General features: G+C 37.9%; 1 protein-coding gene across 10 annotated transcripts in view; it reads right to left on the reverse strand.

The window, feature by feature from the left end:
* The window catches only part of Gk (glycerol kinase), an 83,233-nt gene that overhangs the window by 9,767 nt on the left and 50,967 nt on the right, over positions 1-22,499 (reverse strand). For 5 of the 10 annotated variants that reach the window (XM_008773276.4, XM_063280322.1, XM_063280321.1 and 2 more), the window contains 8 exons: positions 22,112-22,154; positions 21,457-21,537; positions 10,695-10,773; positions 9,398-9,494; positions 8,326-8,410; positions 7,624-7,744; positions 7,367-7,510; positions 4,989-5,069 (listed from right to left, as the gene is read on the reverse strand). In XM_008773276.4, the coding sequence (XP_008771498.1) occupies positions 4,989-5,069; positions 7,367-7,510; positions 7,624-7,744; positions 8,326-8,410; positions 9,398-9,494; positions 10,695-10,773; positions 21,457-21,537; positions 22,112-22,154 (731 nt within the window). The other 5 variants (XM_006256987.5, XM_006256988.5, XM_008773275.4 and 2 more) reach the window with 2 other exon arrangements.

Below are 22,499 nucleotides of genomic sequence, written 5' to 3' on the forward strand. Positions count from 1 at the left end.
GAATACAGGAAAAGGTAGGATAGTCTAACTTAAGTGGTTAAAAGTTTTATCCTGAGTATAATTGAATATGAAGAATACAGGAAAAGGTAATATAATCAAACTTTAAATTCTCATGCAAATAATTCAGTTGTATTACTTAAAATATAATCTCATATTGTGATGATAAAAAATTTGTTTCATATTTACATGATATTAAACCGATGATGCCAATGTAAAGAAATGCTTGTCATCTTTCCATAAGCAGATATTCCTTTACATGATTGAAGTTTATATTTTATATTTTAAACCAAGGTCAGACATCATCATATAAGATACAAGAATAACATCATTCTTTCTCTAAATATAAAGCTTGAAAAATAAAAACATGTTTCACTTTCATGGAAACTATGCAACAAGAAACCAATGCTTTCCACTTAAGGTAAGAATCAGAAGAAAAACTGAAGAATCATCAGAAGTAGCTTCTGAAATGACAATTATGTTTAAATTAGTACTAGTGGTACTATGCATTTCAGAACATGGTAAGCCTTTATTTTCATATATACATTTAATAGAAGCTAAAGCAAAGAATATTTCCATTTTATTTTAACCTGAATTTATTTAATTAATAATTTAATAGACTTCACAAATATATTCTTTTCACTAAAAGAAAAGTGACTGAGTTTTCGAGTTTTACAGAAACTCTTTTAAGAATGGATCTAGGAGGGCATACTGAGCAAATATTTAGAAGTCTCAAAAAATATATACACATTTAAAACCAAAATGGTTAATGTCATAATTACAATTTAATGCTCATCAGTCATTCTGAAATTCCTTTCAGTTAAAAATTAGCATTGGTCCTTTTTGGTTTTGGTTATTGCCGCAGCTGATAGCAGCATGAAGACCTTCAAAGAAATCATCGCCTAAAACTTTTGAAAATACTTAAGCAAAGTCATAGCCCTTAATTCTAACTGTCCCCAAAGATGAACCCATATAATTAATTGAGCCTTTAACTGATTTTCTGGGTTGTCAAACATAGGAAGAATCAATAACACTGTAAGCTTTCTGCAGAGTCACAAACACATTAAAGCTAACTAATCAAGTTGTCTATTTAAAGAGTAACTAACCTGAGATGTACCTTGCTCCGATTAACATTACCATGCTACTCACTATAAAAAAGCCCAAAGGCAGACTACAGAAGATACTAGGGTCACCTGTGGTCATCCAAGTAGAAGGGAATTCCAGTCAAGCAAACCAAAAGAGAGACACATAATTACAAATATTTATGTTAAGAATCACATGATAGCAAAACAAGTTATAAAAATAGCATATTCATCAAAGCTGGCAAAGAGTTATTACTTCAAATCAAAATTATAATCAATATCAAGGCTTATGAAAGTTAATATACAATACAGATAGCATGCCAGAAGTAGCCAAGAACATAAAACACAGAGCCCGGCATCAGTTTTCTACGGGCAAAGCCAAAGAGAGTCTATGAAGAGCTTTTTGGGAGGCTATTGGTTTGGGCTTTCTAGATTCTTCTCCCAGTAATAGTAAATGAGTAATGTAACTCACCCAAGAAAGGTTTTATTAATCTACTTTAGATGAGTTTAAAACTCTGTGTACATATAATTTTTACTAAATGTGTTCTTTGATAAATCCATATATACATGTATATATATATGTATATATATATGAAATACATTTTCAGCACTCTTAACCTTTAATAATCTAAATAATCACCATAGCCTCTCTAAGGCCTAGAAGCACTTCCTTCTCCATATACGTCTCTTTCAAACACTCATGTCTTTTTTATTTTAAACACTGATTTGGTCTTGTGTGCAAAACAGACTGGTGTAAAATGAAATAAATATGGAAGTACTGCCGAAAGGAAATGGTATAATAAAACTAAACTTTATTGATTACTGGAGAACATGATTGTACCTGTGACTAAGTATATGCATTGCACCTATCCTTCCCTTAAATTTAAAGATTATGTACCCATGGGCTGGCAAAATGGCTCAGCGGGTAGAAGTACTTCCTGTGCAAACCTGGCAACCAGAGTTGGATTCCTAGAACCCATGTGAAACTGGAAGGAGAAAAATCAACTGCAAAGTTGTCCTCTGACCTATACACATACATGTGCATGCAGGGACACACTCCTCTATACATGGTATATCTAAACTATTTTGCATGTTTAGGCTGTTAAAGATTGAGCCTAGGGCTTTCTAGCTATTCTTCCATACCCTAGAATATAAGGTAATGCCCAAGTGTTACAAAAATACAACCACTTTACAGGGTATCATTCAAATATGCCACATAAGGATTCTCCTGGTGTATTTTATGCTATGTGGTCTGAAGATAGTTGTTTCTATTTTATAAAAGGACTTTTTATCTCTCACCAGGTATTTCTTCCCCCCTTCGAAACTGGATTTTCAAGAAAGAGTTCAAGAAACCGTTTTCCCTATTCTGTTACTGTTACTTTTTTTTTAAGTGAAAGGCAAACATTTTTATATCCATATTTGTAGAGATCAACTTTTCCTAGATTTTTAGAATTAAAATGTGTAGTTCTCTTAAAGGAAGCTATTAGTTATAACTTACAATAGCTGATTTTTCTGATGCCCTTACAGTGAGTTCTGGTGCGATTGTGGCTAGGGACGTAGGATGCTTGCCTAGCATGCACAAAGCTCCAAAGTTCAGTTCCTCAATAGCACAAAAACTAGGTGGTGGCGATGGAGGCAGAATTGCGAAGTTCATGGTAATCCTGTACTACATAGTGAACTGGAGCGATCCGAAACTATATGAGACTGAGTTTCAAAAGGAAGAAAAGAAAAAGAGAACAACAAAAAGGGAGATTTGTGGAGCTCCTATCAATTTAGGTGGTAGCCATATAATGAAGCTCTATCTTTTCTAGTCACATGTTTATGGTACATAGGTACTCATATATTCATCTGTAATGAATTTATATTTTATGCACACTTATTATATAGTTGTGCAATTTATTCAAACCAATTTGAACTACTACAAAGTATTTGGTATGTTGCAAATCCAAAGCCAAGTCATTACAATAGGCTTGCTCTAAAAAACAATCAAACTCCTCCACTGGACAGGGTATAAATGTAAAATAAAAGCATTATCCAATAATGTCATCTATAATATTACCTATAATTCATATTATTAGTTATATAATTAATCATATTTAATATATTTTAAATTTGTTTACAATGCACTCAAATACAAATATAAACCAAATAATACATTTGCTTCAATACTAACAAACTCCTTTGGAAATTAAGTGATACAATATTTTTTCCATAAGTGAGATTAAACAGAGTGAGTTTCAAGGCAACAATTCTAGTACCTTTTTGCTTTTCTTAGGTTAGGGCTCTATCTGTATTGTTATTATCATAGAGCTTACACAGAATGTAAACTGCTATCATATAGTTTATATTATTTAAAGTAATAGAGCTAGCAAAACCTTAATTACTATTCTGAGTTAATTTTACAGCCACTAGACACAATTTTAATCCCACTAGACACAAAGCATTTCAATGATTTCATATTACTATTAAATGTTTAATAATCGGTATAAGTTCAACAAGAATAAACTTAAGACCTGGATCTGGCAGTGCAGACCTTAATACTGGCTTCTTAGTTGTCTGGATCAGGACAATTAGGAAGTTCAAGGGCTGGCTGGACTACAGACTGAATTTAAGGGCATCCTGAGCAGTTGAATGAAGCGGTACAGTTAACATTCTATCTTTAAGAGCTGGTGAAGAGAAAATGTGTATGTTAAGTGTGGGGGAGGAGGGAAGAAGCCAGGCTGGTTGTTTCATTAACAAAAAGTCAGCTAGTCCAAGAAATCAGAGACCCGACTTCACATTGCATCGATTTAGGGGAAGAAGCAAAGAAATCAGAGTCCACATGTGTTGTAGCTCACACAAAAACCAGGAGTGCGGTAGGAAAGTAGCACTTATGACCTATAAAAGTAATTGTCAAGCATAACTGCAGTCATAGCAAAAATAAGCTAACCTACCATCTTAGAAAAAGATGCCGAGCCTGGAGTGTGCATGAGACTTAGCAAACAGATATTCAGAAAGGAAAGAAAGGAGAAACAAGAAGCTCAGTCTCAAACCAAAAGCATATTACATTTATTTGGGAGTATAAAAGCCCAATTGGAAACACCCAGGGCTAAAACTCCAGCTCACAGTGAAGTAGAAGCCCCATGTATTAACGGTATAGACTTGGAAGCTGGGTAATACTTCACTTCTAAACTCTTCCTCAATAAAGTGCTATTCATTCTGCTCCATATCTTGAATTTTGATAAGGACTATATATAATACCGTGTCATCAAATTCAGCCTACAGCTATTTAAATCTGAACAGTTTACTAAACCTGAATACTTTCCTGCCTGAGTGATGGGGAAGCTAAGATAGTTCTTTATTTCCTGCTCATGGCATTTCTCAATTATAAAGCTTCCAACTTACTATATTTAGTTTACTTCCTCCTGTCTGGTTTCATAGGAATTCATATTGCATCATGGTTTACTCAGCCTGAGTACTTTGTGTAAGAGTCTGGACTCAGACCTGGAAGTTAAAATACCTCTCGATTGCTTTTAGTGGTGAAAACAGCCTCCCAGAAAGGTAGACATGATCAAGGAGAGGGAAAATAAAAGAGCCTAGTTGATTTTTTTCATTAACAAAGGAACCAGAAATAATAATTTTACTTTTGGAAAATTCAGGTACTCATTGACATGCCAGGAATAAATCAACAAGGAGTGATATGGCAGGCTGGTGTGGAAGTACACTTACTTAGGAACCTGTAAATTCCACTTCATATTAGAACTCTGAAGTGTTTCCAAAATGTAAGAAACTTTACACATAGCATAATGCTTTTCTTCAGAGCAGCCTGGCTTCGTATAAACAGCCATACACTTGAATAAACTAACACAGTAAGAAAAAGGCCCCTAATAAATAAATCTTGTCAGTAATAGCCAATGAAGAACAATTTACCACTTTCAGGAGATTGAGTTGTAACCCAACCAATGGACTTCATCACAGCTTTCTTCCAGGTGGAGTAACGGATTTCACTTTCTGAAATCAGAATTAGGAGAGACACACGTATGAGATGCAGATAATCAAGGTGCTCCAAGCACAATACTTACGATCAGTTACTCAGCGCTCCTAACCAACGCTTGCACGCATTAAACCAAAGCGAGGCTGTACTGGAACATAGACTTGAGAATATGCACCTGGTGGTGACTGGCAGTGAGTGAGAGTGTGTGTGTGTGTGTGGAGGGGGGTGGTACTGTGAAGCTGGAGGAATGATTTATAATTCAGTGTGAGGCTAGGGGAGATTGGGAGACAGGCTGCCTGCTATGAAAAAATGAACTATTCATAAGAAAGTGGTGGTGATTCCAAAGTGAAAATCCTGTTTGATTTGTTTTCTCTTCTTTTCTTGTGGGGGATGGGAGCAGGGCTGACATAGGCAAAGAGATGAATTATAATGTGGAAAAATCAGAATAGAAGGAGTTAGCAATTATAGGTTGTTTGTAAGGTTCAAATCATAACTGCCCCATCACCAACATCTTAAATGGGATTTTTTAAAGTTTTTTTTTATTAGATATAGTTCTTTTTTTTTCTTTTCTTTTATTGGGTATTTTCTCATTTACATTTCAAATGTTATCTCCCCTTTCCCAGTTTTCCCTCTGGAAACCCCTATCCCATTCCCCACTCCTGCTTCTATGAGGGTACTCCCCCACCCACCCACCAACTCCCTCCCCCCTACTCCCTCCCATCTCCCTGCTCTGGCATTCCCCTACACCAGGGCATCAAGCCTCCACAGGACCAAGGGCCTCTCCTCCCATTGATGTCAGACAATGCCATTCTCTGCTACATATCCAGGTGGAGCCATGAGTCCCTCCATGTGTACTCTTTGGTTGATGGTTTAGTCCCTGAGAGCTCTGAGGGGAGGTCTGGTTAGTTGATATTGTTGTTCTTCCTATGGAGTTGCAAACCCCTTAAGCTCTTTACTTACATTTCAAATGTTATTCCCTTTCCCAGTTTCCTGTCCATAAGCCCCCAATCTCCTCCCCCTCCCCCATACGGGTGTTCCCCCCATCCACCCCCCTTACTACCCTCCCCCCTTCATTCCCCTATACTGGGGGTCCAACCTTGGCAGGACCAAGGGCTTTCCCTTCCACTGGTGCCCCAACAAGGCTATTCTCTGCTACATATGCAGTTGGAGCCCTGGGTCAGTCCATGTATAGTCTTTGGGTAGTAGTTTAGTCCCTGGAAGGTCTGGTTGGTTGGCACTGTTGTTCTTATGGGGTTGCAAGCTCCTTCAATTCTTTCAATCCTTCCTCTAATTCCCCCCAAGGGGGTCCTGTTCTCAGTTCGGTGGTTTGCTGCTAGCATTGACCTCTGTATTGGACATGCTCTGGATCTCTCTCAGGAGAGATCTATATCCAGTCTCTTTCAGCATGCATTTTTTAGCTTCATCAATCTTATCTAGTTTGGTGGCTGTATATATATGGGTCACATGTGGGGCAGGCTCACTGCTCTAAACTTTGTTTCCATATCCCCTCCTATGGATTTTCCCCCTTTTAAGGAGTGGGAACATCCGCTTTTGGTCATCCTTCTTCTTGAGCTTCCTGTGGTCTGTGGATTGCATCTTGGGTAATTCGAGCATTTGGGCTAATATCCACTTATCAGTGAGTGCATACCATGTGTGTTCTTTTGTGATTGGGTTACCTCACTTTCTCTAATTCATTCCCTTTGTCTATAGATTTCATGAAGTCATTGTTTTTGATAGCTGAGTAGTATTCCATTGTGTAAATGGGATTTTTTAAGGTGAAAATCTATAATATTAAATGTACACAACAGTGAACAATGATGCTGCCCCATTATAGATGCAGAATCCTGCACAGGACTACTTAAACAAGCATATCTTCCTTATCACTTTATATTTTTTAGAGTTTTTCTCCTTCTGAGACAATGTTTTACTGTGTAGCCCTGGCTGGTCTAGACCTTGGTATATAGACAAGGCTGGCCTGAACTCACAGAGATTTGCCTGTCTCTGCCTCCCAAGTGCTGGGGTTAAAGCTGAGTGCCACCACACCTGGCTTTCCATTCTCACTTAACACAAACAACAACAAAACCCTAGGCTGACAAGCTGATTGACAAGGCGGGGCTTCATTCTCCTGAATAGTGCAGATGGGACCCATTTCATTCATTCATGCTTGCTCAGCAAAACCCAGTGTGTTTAGCAGCCAAATTTTGATTTTGCTCTATAACTTTTAAATGAATCTACGGGTAGAAATCTGCCCCCCTCCCCGACCTGAGGGCCATTTTCATTGTATTTCATTGAAAGTTTTGTTCTTTAATTATACCTTCAGCATTGATCTGAGGTTCGAACCGCTCCATTGTGACAGCTGACAAATCCTCAGGTTCAAGACTCCAGACACCAACCCCCTCTGCAGCCCCAGCTGCCATGGCAGCTCCTAGAGCAGTTGTCTCGGGCATGGAGGGCTTCACTGAGAGGAGAGAGCTATGTCAACAATTGTGTAGTTATATACGCCTGAAGGATCAGTTCTTCCCAAACCAACATTATTACGTCTAGGGTTTAAAGGAGTGAAGGGTTACTAACCTACTGGAATATACAGAATGTCTGCTTGTAGCTGCATAAGAATTTTATTGCTGGTCATTCCTCCATCTACCTGCAAATGGCTGAGTGGGATTCCACAGTCACGGTTCATGGCATCCAAAATCTTAAATAAAGCAAATATAATTAGCATCATGAAACTACTTCACAGTATCATGTCTAAAAATGACACATCCCTTCATACACAAACCTGGAAGTATTTCTCAAAGCCCAAAGAGTGACTGACATTGAGACATCTTAATTCTGTTCTTCCAAGCCCTCCTTGATCAGAAAAGGTCAACCTTTTCTGGACTCATACTTCTGTATTCATCCTACTATCCAGCGAGCTAAGCAATTCTATCTCACATCTTCATTTCCTGCCTTGATGTCTATGTTTGTGTTCTTTCCTTTGCCTAATACATACTACTACCCAGTCTTCTCTCTTACATAGAATGCCCAGTGGTTGGTGATAAATGTACTTAAACGATAATGATAGTTGGCAGGGGAGAGAGGGCACACTTGTATTTAGAGTAGTGTTTTTGCAGACTACATTTTTTCAATTGTAAACATTTTAGGTACTTGATAAATTTCAGGCGTAATAATAAATAATAATAATAATAAATATTTAATTCAAGAGTGGTAAGACAGGATCAGGCACACACACACACACACACACACACACACACACACTAGGTATATGTTCATTACCTCTCGGGTTTGAAAACAAACAGCTTCTAATGCAGCAAAAGCGATATGACATTTATTGGTGAACTGAGTGAGTCCACAGATGATCCTAAAAAGACACACAAAAATTTTCAGACTAGAATAGTATAAATAGGCCATGGTTTTCTTTTTCTTCCCCAACTTTTGGCTCCTACAGTGTTTTTGTCCTCTCTCTTGTGATGGTCCCTCACCCTTTGAGATAGGGGGGGTGTAGCTACCCCATTTACAGCAGAGCACTTTACTGACATTTATTTTCTGCACTCTGGCCAATTTGTGAGTCTCTGTACTAACTACCCCTTTTCCGATGAAGACTGAGAGCTAAACCCATCTATGGGTATAGAGACGCCTACCACTCTGCTGCATCCCAGCCCTGAGGTTAAGCCATTGAAAGTATGTCCCAAATACGTAAAAAGTGAATTCAATAGAGAGAAATGGAGGCAGGAAAGAAGATTGGATATATTCATTGAGTAGTTCAGAATGTCTGTATAGTGTTACTAATTACAGTAGAATGGTGGAAATATCTGAGATCTAAGAGGATACATGATATTAACACAAAAATCAAATCACATTCATTTACATGTTAGTGATTTGATCTACAATGTACAGGTAAAAATAGAAAATGATTACTCAGTTATTAACTAATTTAGTAAATAATCAAGACCCTACCAACATATACATACTGTCAATACTATTCCTTTCATTATTGCTCTTAATTTCTATTAGCAATTATTAGTTAAACTTAATGAGATTCATTATAACATTTTATATATTTACGTAATGCTTTCAAACATATTCAACTCATTACTGTCTCACTCCTAATAATCCTTTTTCTCTCCCCTTCTAGTTTCATGTCTTTTATCATCATTTACTTTTCAATTAATAAATAGTAGTCATATGTATTACTGTCGTGGTGTGTGATGTTTGGAGAGATGTATATAGTGTGATATCTGCCACCCCATGCATTTATCTTATCTTTGTAAAAGGAACATTCAATGTCCTCTTTTTCTGGCTGTTTTAAAATAGATAGTAATTTACTTGTACCAATAGACATACTTACCCTCTTGCACTAGGCTCCCAATAAGGTGCATATAACCCTGAAAATGCTGGAACAAAGTAGCAGCCATAAGAAGTACCTACTTCTTTAGCAAGTTTTTCTAGTATTATGGAGAAAGAAAAAAACAATATCAAAGCAATATCTTACTTTGTTAAATAAACATACATACTTTAAAATTTCGATCAGAACTTTTGATTTATAGTTCATTAATATCAAAGTGTTACTAATTACAGTAGAATGCTAAGAACATTTTCCCTACACTGAATGCCTCCCACAAACTGAACTGAGCTCAAGAAACCAAGGACCTGGATTCATTTACCTTTAGCCAGTTTAGGTCATTTCCATGTGTACGTGTGTGTTTTGTGTACATGGTGAGGGTGTGCATACATTTAAGGGCAGAAGTTAACCTTGGGGGTTGTTCCTCAGAAGATGTCCATCTTATTCATTAAGACAATGTCTCTCACTGGCCTAGAATATGACACAAAGGCAAGACTAATGCGCTACAACTTTCCAACCTTGGGATTAGAAGTGGAAACCACCAAGCTTGTTTTTTGTTTGTTTTGTTTTGTATTTTAATGTAGGTTCTGAGGACCCAACTCAGATCCTTGTGCTTGCATTTTAAACATTTTACTATTAAACTATCTCCCCAGCTCTATTTCTGTGATTTTTAAGTTTCTTGACTAGGAGATGAGGTGACCTCTCCTCTGTGCCTAACCAGAAATTTATTTCTGATGGTCTAATCTTCAGGCAAAGTTAAACAAGTAGATGAAAGTGTGAATAGCTGAGGTCAAGCTAATTACCCATAGGCTGAATGCAGCCATATTAACATTTAATTCATAAGTACCAGAGTTCTAATGTTCTTTCTCACCTGATAACACGTAACTACACTGCTTTACAGATTTGGGCACTCTCTGCTATTCAATTTTACGCGTCAGTAATTTTATGCCTGATCTTACCAGTTTATTAATAACTACCACAAATTATGTTCATTGATTGTGTAATAAATCTTCATAAAACAGGCTTTTCTGAACAAATCAAATTTATAAGACACAGCCACATAATTCATAGATCAAGTTAATATTGACACATTGTCGGGGTAAAATATTCACATTTTTTCATTCTTCTATAGTGGTTTTTTTTCTTTTTTGAAACTGAATCTCTCTATGTAGCTGTTGTTAGCCTGGAACTTGCTATGTAGACTAGGCTGGCTTGGAATTTACATAGATCCTACTTTCCTACTTCTGCCTTCTGATTAAGGGCTTTCTTTAGACAGTTTAACTCTTTACTAAAATACACTCACCAATTTCTTCAGAGGACTTAATAATTCCAAGGTTGTCTCTTAACCAGCGGATTACAGCACCAGCTATAGCTACAGAACCCTGCAGGGAAAAAGGCATCAAAGATAAAATGTGTGTCACCACTAGAAAGGGTATTCTCTATGTACGCTACTGTTTTTTTAATTGGATATTTTTTTTTACTTACATTTCAAATGTTATTCCCTTTCCTTGTTTCCTATCCATAAAACTCCTATCCCATCCCCCCTACCCCTTCTTCTATGATGATGCTCCCCCACAACCCCACTCCCGCCTCCCTGCCCTGACATTCCCCTACACTGGGGAATCAAGCCTTCATATCCTTGGCAGGACCAAGGGCTTTTCCTCCCATTGGTGCCCAACAAGGCCATCCTCTGCTACATATGCATCTGGAGCCATGGGTCTGTCCTGTGTAGTCTTTGGATGGTGGCTTAGTCCCTGGTGTATGCTACTTCTAAGTGGAGAACATTCAAGCAACTCAATTTGGGGATCCATACAAACATAAAAACTATGACTTCTAATACGAACAATTTTTCCTAGACCATGTTATGAATAGGGAAAAGAAGTGAACACTGCAGCATACTCTTGAAAATATCCCAATAGGTGGCCACCCATCTTTTAAGCAGATTGATCTTTGTACAATTTGGTAAGCTACTTAGGCATAGTGTCACCTATTAAAAAATCTTACACCATCCACAAAGCTACTCCAATGAGTCATACTAAAAATTTAAGTATGTTTTATATCTCTAGTAGCACAGAAAAAATATAAAACAAAAAACCAGCAAAGACACAAGTGATTATTCATATGTTATAGGAATAAGGCACGGGGTTAGATCCCTAGTATCCCTTCCACACTTAGCCAACGTCCAAGGGACTGGGAGGGAGAAATAAGAGTGAAAATATATAAATGTAGTCATATTTGCATCTGAGTTTCATTACTTAATTGCTATCTGATCTCAGATAAATTATATAGGCTTTTTGTATATAGTTCCATTTTTAACCTACAGAGTGTCAGTTACTATTACAATACTTATTTAAACAAACTATCATGACTCTTACTATTAAGAATACAAGTCAACGTTCTTACTAAACTAAAACACTAGCTTCACTGATCTTTAATCGTCAGTATCATATACTATGATTACATGTATATAGAATGTCGGTGATCAGTAAATCCATAGGAAAAGGAAGTAGACTGATGGCTGCTCAGGTCTGAATGGGTCACAGTAGGATAGTGTGAGGTAGAGATATAGAATGGGGTTTTGCTTTGAGGTTATGAAACATTCTGCAGTTGTTACGTTGTTATTTGCAAAAAAGAAATCTCTTGACTACACTAGAAACCACAGACTTGTACACATGACAAAGACAAATTTGGGGCTAGAGTTGTAGCTTGATGATAGAGCATTTACCTAGTGTACTCTAGGCCCGAGTTTCCATTCCCAGCATCTCAAAAAGGAAAAAATTAAAAAGATGTTTTGGTATATAGACTATAGCTCAATAAAGCAGTTATAAAAATATACTAGACCAGGGGTTGAGCTGTGTCAGAGAACTTGTCTGGCATGTTTAAGTCCTACAAAAACATAGACAAACAAACAGATCCTAAAGACACACACATATCAAAAACCAATAATTAAGGATTCTAATTTATTATGCTGAAGTTTCATTCACAAAATTACTTCTATTTAGTCATTCTACACCAAATATCGGATTTTATTAAGTACAGAAACATGTCTCCAGGTTAATTATATGAGTTTCAATTTGTCTTACTGGTAATTGTATTGCACATCTATGATTCTAGATAGGAGATGGGGAGAGAAGAATCTGGAGTTCAAGGCCGTTCTGGGCCACTTAGTGAGTTAGAGCTTGAGCTGTATGAGATCTTTCCTTAAATTAAAAAAAAAAGGAAAGAAAAAACAAAGGCTGGAGAGAGAGCTCACAGGTGGGGCACTAGCTGCTGTGCCAGAGAAGCCAGGTTCAGTTCCCAGCATTCACATGGCCGCTCACAACCATTGGAATACCACTCCCAGGTGACTCAATGTCCTCTTCTGGGTCCCCTAGGCACTGCGGACATATGGGCAGGCAAAATACCCATAGCTATTAAATAAAAATAAAGGTTAAAAAAGTAAAACAAAACAAATCAACTAGCCAAATTTTCCCTTCTTGAGGTCAGCTGCCAAAATGCAAGTGAATCACAATATACTGATATACTCCAACAGTTTCTATGAAAGATCACTGTACATCCCCACAAAGAATAACACAGCTTTTCCTTTTACTGTAGCTTTATGTTTTATTAATGATAGATCTATTAATCATTAAATGATAGACTTAGTAAATGGTACAATAAATAAAAGTAAAGTTAAACAGGTAAAATTAAAGCACTTAACAATACTAACAATACATCAATCAAATTTTAAATATGTAATCAATATTGTCACTGAGTTTTTTGTACTGAGTTTAAAAAATAATATACATTATTTATCATCATCATCATCATCATTATTATTTTGATGTATATGTGTTCATACACCTCTGCTACAGTGTGGGTGTGGAGGTCAGAGAACCACTTTCTGGAGTCATGGGACAGCATACATGGTAAGGCGCTTGCCACCAAGCCTGTTAACCAGAGCTCTATTTGTGTTACTCACCTGGCAGGAGGAGAGAATTGACTCTTAAAAAAAGTTGTCCTCTTGCCAGGAGGTGGTAGTGAACACCTTTAATCCCAGCACTCAGGAGACAGAGGCAAGCAGATTTCTGAGTTACAGGCCAGCCTGGTCTACAGAGTGAGTTTCAGGACAGACAGAGCTACATAATGAGACTATGTCTCAAAAAGTCAAATAGATTTAAAACTCCTCTCTCAGCTTCACAGTAAGTCTGAAATTAACTTGGGGTACATGAGATCTTGTTGAAAAGCAAACAAAGACAGTAACAAACAGCAAAAGCAACTAAAGAGGAAAATAGTTCCAACAGAAGGTAAAACCAAGGTTTTACCTGATTACAAGGTGACAACTATAGAGAATTATTTCAATGAAAACAAATGCTTTAAAAACTACAAAGCCACAAGGCTAGCACACAGATCAGTAGGTAAAGGCACTGGCTACCAAGCCTGTATCAACCCACAGAAACCCACAAAGGAGAGACCTGGCTCTCAGAGCTGTCCTCTGACTTCCACACCTGTACTGTGGCATGTGAGCGCAAAGCCATCCGGCAAATAAAGACTTGGGTTTCAGGTGACAAGGAATGTTTTATTCCAACTGAAGGAAGTGAATAAACAACAATAAACAGTAGCTAAAATATGTATCTGAAACAAGAATATACAGACAGATTTGGTATTTGAATGTAATACACAGTGTGCTTTAGACTTTAAAGAATTTAAGAAAGAAGAGATAAACATCTTAATAGAAAAAGTCATGTGTGGGTTGGAGAGATGGTGGTAGTTAAGAGCACTTGCTGCTCTTGCAGGACCCGTGTTCGGCTTCCTGCACCCACATCAGGTGGCTCACAACCACTTTCAACTCCAGCTCCAAGTGATCTGACAGAGCCCTGTTTTGGTCTGTGTGGGCATCTGCAAACACCCCCAGAGACAAACATACATGGACATAAATAAAAATAAATAAATACAGTGAATGAATAGTTAAAAAGACATGTAGTGCCCTGAATTCAGAGTCGGAAAACAAAATATAATATAATGTTTTGAGGGTGGACAGGAAAAGAATATAGAAGGAACTATTCGTCTACTCGTCAAGCTTCAATTTTTCAGTGTATCATCTACAAATAAGAATCGGCCCTAGTTTGAAGTCTTAATTTTAAGACTTTGGTAAACTTAAGACATTGGTAATGGTGGATATAAGCATATACGCGTCAACAGTTGCACACCAATAGGAAATAAAAGGATATTTAAAAAATTCAAATGATAACAAGACAAGATGAATGTATTATTTGAAAACTAAACATGTACCCCCTCTGTGTACACACACATACACACACACACACACACACACACACACACACACACACACACACACACACACACAGAGGCAAACCTTTCCCTCAGTCGTTTCTTGTAGAAAGAATCTGTCAAAGGGGTCTGAGGCTCCCCAGTTACATTAAACAGGATTTGCTGGCCAGGGAGCCCCACAAATGCACTTATGTGTGCCAAGTACAAATCACAATGCTCAATTGTTTTTCACGTGGGTTCTGAGGATCAAACTCAGGTCCTTGTGCCTATAAAGAATGCTGGGCACTCCCCCTCCTCTTTATCATTTGAGGAAGCTGGAGAAGCCCCACAGGGAAAAGAACTACACATGGCCTCTAGAACCTGAGAGTGGTCTCTAGCTGACAGCTACAGAGAAACAGAATCCCTTCCTGTGAGAAGGAACTGAATTTTGCCAAAAGCAGATGGAGTGCCAGATAAGCCCAGAGCTTCAGCCCACACCTAACTTAGAGCCTTTGAGGTACTAATACCCAGCACTAAGAGGCAATGAATGAGTATTATTTGAAATCATTCAACCTTGTACTAATATTGCTAAATATCAAGTCACCGGCAACTACAGAGGCTTCCACCTGAGATGCACAATCTTGCACAAGAATGAAAACCTCTAGAAATATTAATAACATGGTAATCCTTAATCAGACCAATGGCAAGCCTTAACCAGACCAGTACAGACTAGGTGGACAAAAAGACAGGTAAAGATGCTAGTGGAAGAATATAGAATCCTCTAATGCTTATATTAAAAAGGAGAAAAATGCAGTTTAATATCAGATTTAGTATTGCCTATACACTTCGATGGGCTGTTAGGATAAAGGGATAGACAAAATGGACAGGTAGTCTGGCCTCTGAAAGTCCATGACTGGCGTCAGCAAGTATTCCTACAAGCTGTCCTCTGACAGCAGCCATGTGTGTGTGTGTGCCCCCAAACGGAGGTTGGTTTTATGAAACAATACTTAGAAAAAAGAAGCGGAACAAGGAAAAGGAAAGCATGGCTTCAGGACGACAGTGTCCTATGGACAGACGACAGAGGGAAGACAGATCTGATAACTGTCTTCCTTTGTTCTATTTTCTTCCACCACGAAGAAACGCTTTCCAGCCAGAAATGGCAGAACACAGCAATCCAGCTTGACGTGAGGTTACAGTTTCAGAATAAAGATCATGTGAGAACTCAGGGAGATTTAAACAGGTTAGGCCTAGAGTCACCTGAGAGAAAAAGAAGAAAAATCCTCCTGGCCCTGAAGATGAAGATGCTAACCCAAACACAGCCAGTCTGTCCTTTTAAAACGCCGTTTTGTTTTAAACACAGGCGAAAAGAAGGAGGAAATGTAAAGTAGCAACACTGACTCCATTCATGTGGACAAGCCTGGAAGTGGGCAGGATAGTAAGAATGCAGCTGCAAGAACACTAGCTTCTAATTTATTTCTCTGTGTGGGACAAGAAGTAGGAGTGCTAGCCGGAAAGCGCTTCCTCAAGAGGAAACCAGTCCACAACGCTTTGTGCAACACAGGGAGTACAGTCAGCCACAATGCTTGAAGCCAGAGGCTTAAGAAGAGCTCTGTTTGGGTAGGGGTATGGAAAAATAAACACTTGTCAATACACAATAGAAGGGGAAACTGGTAGTCAAAAATTCCTAAATTCATGAAGAAGTCCATAATAAAACTTCAGCCACCATATTTACTGTCTGCAATAGAATTAATTTCAGACTGACAAAGACCTTAAAATAAGTGCCAAGAATAGCTGAAGAGATAAATTGGAACATGGCTTCCATGAGAAACAACAAACGCAACAAATGCAGACATGGGGCACAGACTTCTAATCCAAGGATTAGGGAGGCTTAAGTAGGAAGCTGGCAAGTTTTGAGTCCTGCTGGAACTACAATGTGAGGCCCTCTCTCAAAACAAACAGGAAATTGTGTCTCAAGGGAAAAAAGGAAGCAAAATCATCTAGATGTGAAAAACAAACAAAAATCCTATAGCTGCAAATATTAAATGAAAGGAAAGGGGGCAGCTCTAAGGCACACATACATGAGGACATTAGTGATCCTCTACGTTGGTGTGGGGTACAGCTCCCTAAGCTACTGTGACAAAGTGGTGGCAAGATGCACTCAAAGAGACAATACACACAATCTGCGACCTAAAGAATCTACTTTTATAAAAAGTGTGAGCATATATGTAGGATTATGAATGTGCATCTGTGCATGTGTGTGTGTGTGTGGTGTGTGTATATCAGAAGACATATATAAACATGTTACTACTTCACTTTTTATAATAGGCAGACACCAAAGCCAATTTATATACAACCAAAACTTACATTCTAAACTGCAGCAATGAGAAGTAAAGAATCAGCTGTCTCTAAAGATAAAAGTAAATGTCACAAGGATAATGCTGAGAGAAAGAAGCCAGACCGAAGGATGCAGGACTGAGACTCACAAGCACACGGTCATGCTGTTGTATCTCTCCCCACCTATCACCATCATGTACAATGTTTAAGGTTACAGATTTGAGCCTTAGAACTATAAATAAACATAGGAAATGATTATGCTAAAAGCTAGGACACTTTCTCTTGGGGTACACAGAGGCCACTGTGACTATGGGTGGCATAAAGGGGTGCCTGAAAGTTGGTGGTGTTCTGCAACCTGACCTGAGCCGAGATTATATCATATCCTTTATGTAATTATTTGATAAGGTGTACAGTAGTTTAATTTATATTTTTGTTATGTACTTTATTATTCAAAGCAAATTTTAAAGTTAAATATATTTTATTATATTCTCCGACACTCCGTATCCATATTCTTTTTGAGACCTATTTTTATTTTATGTGTATATTTGGCCTGCATGCAGTACCCATGGAGGCCACAAGAGGGCATCAGATTCCATGGGTCTGGAGCTGTAGAAGGTGTGAGCCACTATGTGGGTGCTAGGAATAGAAAGTGGGTCATCTAAACTGCTAATCCATCTCTCCAGCCATAATTCATATTTCTTCAGGTGTCTTAACATTTTACAATGCAAAACAAATGGATCTTATGCATTTGGGTTTCTTTTCAAGAAATAATTTGGAAAAGGAAGGTAGATACTGAGTAACTCACCAGGGATGCAGCACAGAGAAACAAAGAGATTATATATTATATAATATAAAATATATATTCAAGAGACATGGAGCTATGGCTCCAATAGTCATCCAATAGCAAGTCCAGAAGATGGAAGTAATGGTAGAGGAAGACTGATATTTGAAGAGATAAATGCTGAGAACTTTCCAGATCTGATGAAAGCCTGGGATCCAAGTACCTGACAGGACAAATAAAAATAAATCCAAACCCGGGTACATCACAGCGAAACTCTAGAGCAGCAATGATAAAGAGACAATGTTAAAAGCTCTCAGGCAAAGAGAGAAACAATCTGCAACGGAAAGGAACTACATTTAAAAATGACAGCAGGGGTCTCATTAGTACCAAAGGCCGGCTGTGCTAGTTCCCATGCTCAGGAGACAGCAGGAAAGAGATTTCTGTGGCCACTCGGGGTTACACAGCAAGACTATGTCTCAAACAAGTAAATGCACCCTAAGGGGTATGGGAAAAATAATTGCTAATCTAGAAATGTATACTTTACCCAAATGAGGAAAAAATAAGTAAAAGCCTCAAAGCAAATGGGCTTACTAGCCTACATTCTTACAAAAGGATTACAAAAGGATGACCCTTAGCAAGAACAACACACACAGACACACAGACACACAGACACACACACACAGAGAGACACACAGACACACACACACACACACACACACAGACACACACACACATACATATGGGGACATAAAGGTATGTGAGCAAAAAAACGCTCCTGGAATGGGGTGTGCCTCATGCCAGCATTTGGCAGGCTGGGACAAGTACACTAGAGGCCAGCTTGTGATACACAGCAAGAATAAGCCTCCAAACAATGACACCAGATACCAGCATGTCTATAATGAGTCAATCGATATTAGTGCAAAGAAGACTACCAATCATTACACACTGAAGGAAAAAGAGGAAATAAAACCTCTCAACAATAGACTTCAACACTGCTGGCAGACTTTTTAGGAATAAAGTATTTGAGGTCCTCATCATGGTTGGGAGATTAAAACTATGAAAGATTCATATACACTTTTAGAAAACTATTTAGTTGAATGATCTTTTTAAAGTGTAAAAGAAAAAAATCAATAAGCTGGAAATTATCTAATCCATACTACTCTAAACTCAGCAGGAGAATGAAGAAACTCACACACTATGGAGGTTCTCATCTACAAGCCCTTCAGGCAGGCAGAGACAGGGGGCCTCTCTAGGCTATATGAGAGCATCCTAGCTCAAGAATCAAAAACAAAGGGAGCGGGGTACTTGAAGGCAGAAAGTAAAGCTGTAATAGTTTGGATTCCTAAGCCCACCAACAATTTATCAACTTAAAAGCATTAAGACTGTATGGGTTGGAAACTGACAAAAAGAATTAGTACTAATTTACCAAGTTTTATCAATCTAGCATCATTCCATCATTCTTTTTTTAAGTTTGTTTTGATTTCCTAAAATGTTTGTTAACTGTCAAAAAAAGTCCAGTAAAAATAGAAAGAGGGAAACCTAGTACTTGTATATGCATATTATGGCAAATGAAAGTACTTTGGATGAGAGAGAGAGAGAGAGAGAGAGAGAGAGAGAGAGAGAGAGAGAGAGAGAGAGAACGAACCCCTAGATTCGATGAACTGAATAGTTTTGTACAAGTACACTACTGAGAAAGAATATTTTAGCATATGCTCTAAGGACCAACAACATAAAGAAGTTATTAAACTAAATTAAATACATTTTCAGGCCAGAATAGCAGAAGAATGTTTATGGTAAGGGAAGCCCAAATCACACTGTTAAGTATATAGAGAATATCCTTTATCTCTCTAGAAAGATGGGTGATTTGGAATGGAAGATACCAGGTCATCTAGGCAGTTTAAACCAGATGAGGAAGACTCGGACAAACTGAAAGCTGCCTCTTATCCTTTGGAGATATGACAGATGACCTAGGACCATTTCCGGGGATGGAACAAGAAACAGTTTATAACCAAGTGTGGCGGTGATGCCTCTAATGAATCTCACCATTCAAAAGGGAGAGTCAGAAGGAAGAGAAGGTATTCATCCTCAGCTATATAGCAAATTTTAGGCCTGAGCGAGATACACAAGACCCTGTCTCAGTTTTTAAAAAATGCTCAGAATTTCTATCTTGAAACAGAAGTTTGGAGGGAAGCTATTATTGAAAAGGACACAAGAGAAAGACTTCATACTGTGTGACAATGAAAATAAGGTTGTGTTACCTGTGCCTTAGAGGCCTTTTTCCCCAGATCTAAAATACCTAAAATTCTGTTTCTCATGCAAGGTCAAACAAAGCATATGAATAGTACTACGGATGCTGCTACAATTACTGGCACCCCCTCCCTAAAAAGAACCTTCCAATTTTTTCATATAAGCAATGCTGTCCTGAGTGGTCTCCAAATTGGGGACTAAAGGAGAAAAGTAGTTCACAGGATTTCAAATTCTGAGAAGCGTTGATAACTTTAGTATACAGAGGCCTTTGTGTAAAGAAAAGGGCTTGAGATTGTTGTGGATGTAGTTTAGTCATAGGACACTTGCCTAGCAGGTTCAAGACCCTGGGCTCAACCATCAGAGTTATGAAGAAGGGGGCAGGGGCACAGTTTGGGAAGAGAGATTGCAGTGTTTATGGGAAGGGGTAGAAAAACTGGACTAATGTTCATCATGCTGTAACCTAACAGCGGGGGAAATGTTTTAATTATGACTAGCAGTCAAAGTCCTTGACTGAATTATTATCAGGCATTCTAAGAAATGAGTCCCAATAAGGTAGTCCATCCAATATTAGGTACACAGGGTTAGGGACGTAGCTCAGTGATGGACACCTCCCAGAGGCCATGGATCCAATCTCAGTCTATTTTAAAAGATCCAGAATTGACTGTACAGACATGATTCCAAGACATGTGTCTGTTTTCACAAGAAATATTGCTTTTGTGACTCTTAACCAGTTTTGATCTGCTTCTTTTTGTGATGCTAGAGCCTTGAGGATGTTCCACAAAGTACTCATGACTGAGCTCTATACCAACTCCGTCAATGGCTCTGTACAAACCTATCATGTCCTACAGCTTTGGGCTGATAAGGTCCTATTACAATTTGTAAATGTATCTGAAACAGATGAGACACAAGTGCAGAGAGTTGCTCTGCCTTTCTGTGCCGAGGGATCCACTATCAAACAGTAGGGCATTTTAGTCACTAACAGGAAATTTAAAGTTAAAAGAAGAGCTAGAGTCTGCCAGTCTCATCATTAAACATTAAGGATAGAAAAATTTAGGTTGTACAGCAGGTAAATAATATTCCCAAGGTGACGACATCAATTAGTACCAACAATGGAGGAAATTACCATCTTGTCTCATAGGAGCCAGGATCCCCAGTTTAATCCAAGGTTCTTTGTACCCAATCAAAGCCCAAAAATCTGGAATTTTTTGACTCTACCTATATATTAAATTGTGTGAGAAAACACAATTTTTCCAGGTGTGCTTGTTCATGTAATTGTAGAGGGAGAAGAATTGTCATAAGTTGAAGGGCAATTTGAAAGACAATACAGAGGTTTTGACTTACCAGGGATGCATGACAAGATCCTGTCTCAAATAGTAACTCTCCCTCTAGGATGCATGGTCATTTTCATGAACTTTGGATGTATGTTATACCATCTAGACAGAAAAGAACTTACTTCTAATGCATAATACACAGGTTTGTCTCTGCCAAGTTTATAAGCCACAGTTGTCAAAAGGCCATGTTCAGAAAATACACACTGTAGGAGAGAAAAACAAAGATTTTAGTGTAGGAAAAAAATTGAAAGGATAGTATAAAGACATTTTGGTTTTGACACAAAGTTTTACTGTGTTAAACTGGTTAGCCTAGAACTCACTAGACTGGGCTGGCCTTGAACTCACAGAGATCTGCCCATCTCTGCCTTCCAAATGCTGGAATTAAAGATGTGTGCCACCACCACGTCCAGTTAAAATTGATTGTTTATTCATAATAATTCTATCAATAAAACAGTAATGATTAAAAGTAAGTCATTGGTAATAAGAATACACTCAGACTGCAAAAACATCCTTCATTGTTTTGAACTGGATCTTTCACTAAGAATCTGACATGGTACTATGTCAATAGTTCCCATTAACACAGTCAAAAGAACACATATGAAATTTAATACGCATACAAGACCTCTTCTGATTTCCATAATGTCTATTGAATAAGTTAAACCAAGAGAAAGATTAAGTAAAAGATGAAAGCCCAAAAGCACATAACTAATTATAGTTAAGCATTATATATAAGAAGATAAAGAAATTTCATTAATCTGAATTAAAAAGAAAACCAACCTTATGGCCCGTGTTACACAGTAAGAAGCACCCTGTTCCATACCTATAGGTGGATGCAGAATGAACATCTTGACAATTTTATCAAAAGCAAATAGTACTACAAATGATTAAAACTGATATTTTTACTTAGTACAACTAAAGTCCTTATACAAAATTTACAGAAAGCTAACAAACATTACACACTAAATCCTTATTTAAAATGTAAGTGTAGAGGGAAACATTGAGAACAATTAATGGGGACAATGCAGGTATAGAATTTAGCACTTAGTCATTTGCCAAGGGTTGTGTTTGTAAAATTTGACTGGATAACAACAAATTATACATCCAGTTGCAGTTAAGTTACTACCAGTGTGCACAGGGTGACGCATCATGACTAATAGCCGTTCAC

Source organism: Rattus norvegicus, chromosome X (genome assembly GCF_036323735.1).
Source record: "Rattus norvegicus strain BN/NHsdMcwi chromosome X, GRCr8, whole genome shotgun sequence".
Taxonomy (NCBI): domain Eukaryota; kingdom Metazoa; phylum Chordata; class Mammalia; order Rodentia; family Muridae; genus Rattus; species Rattus norvegicus.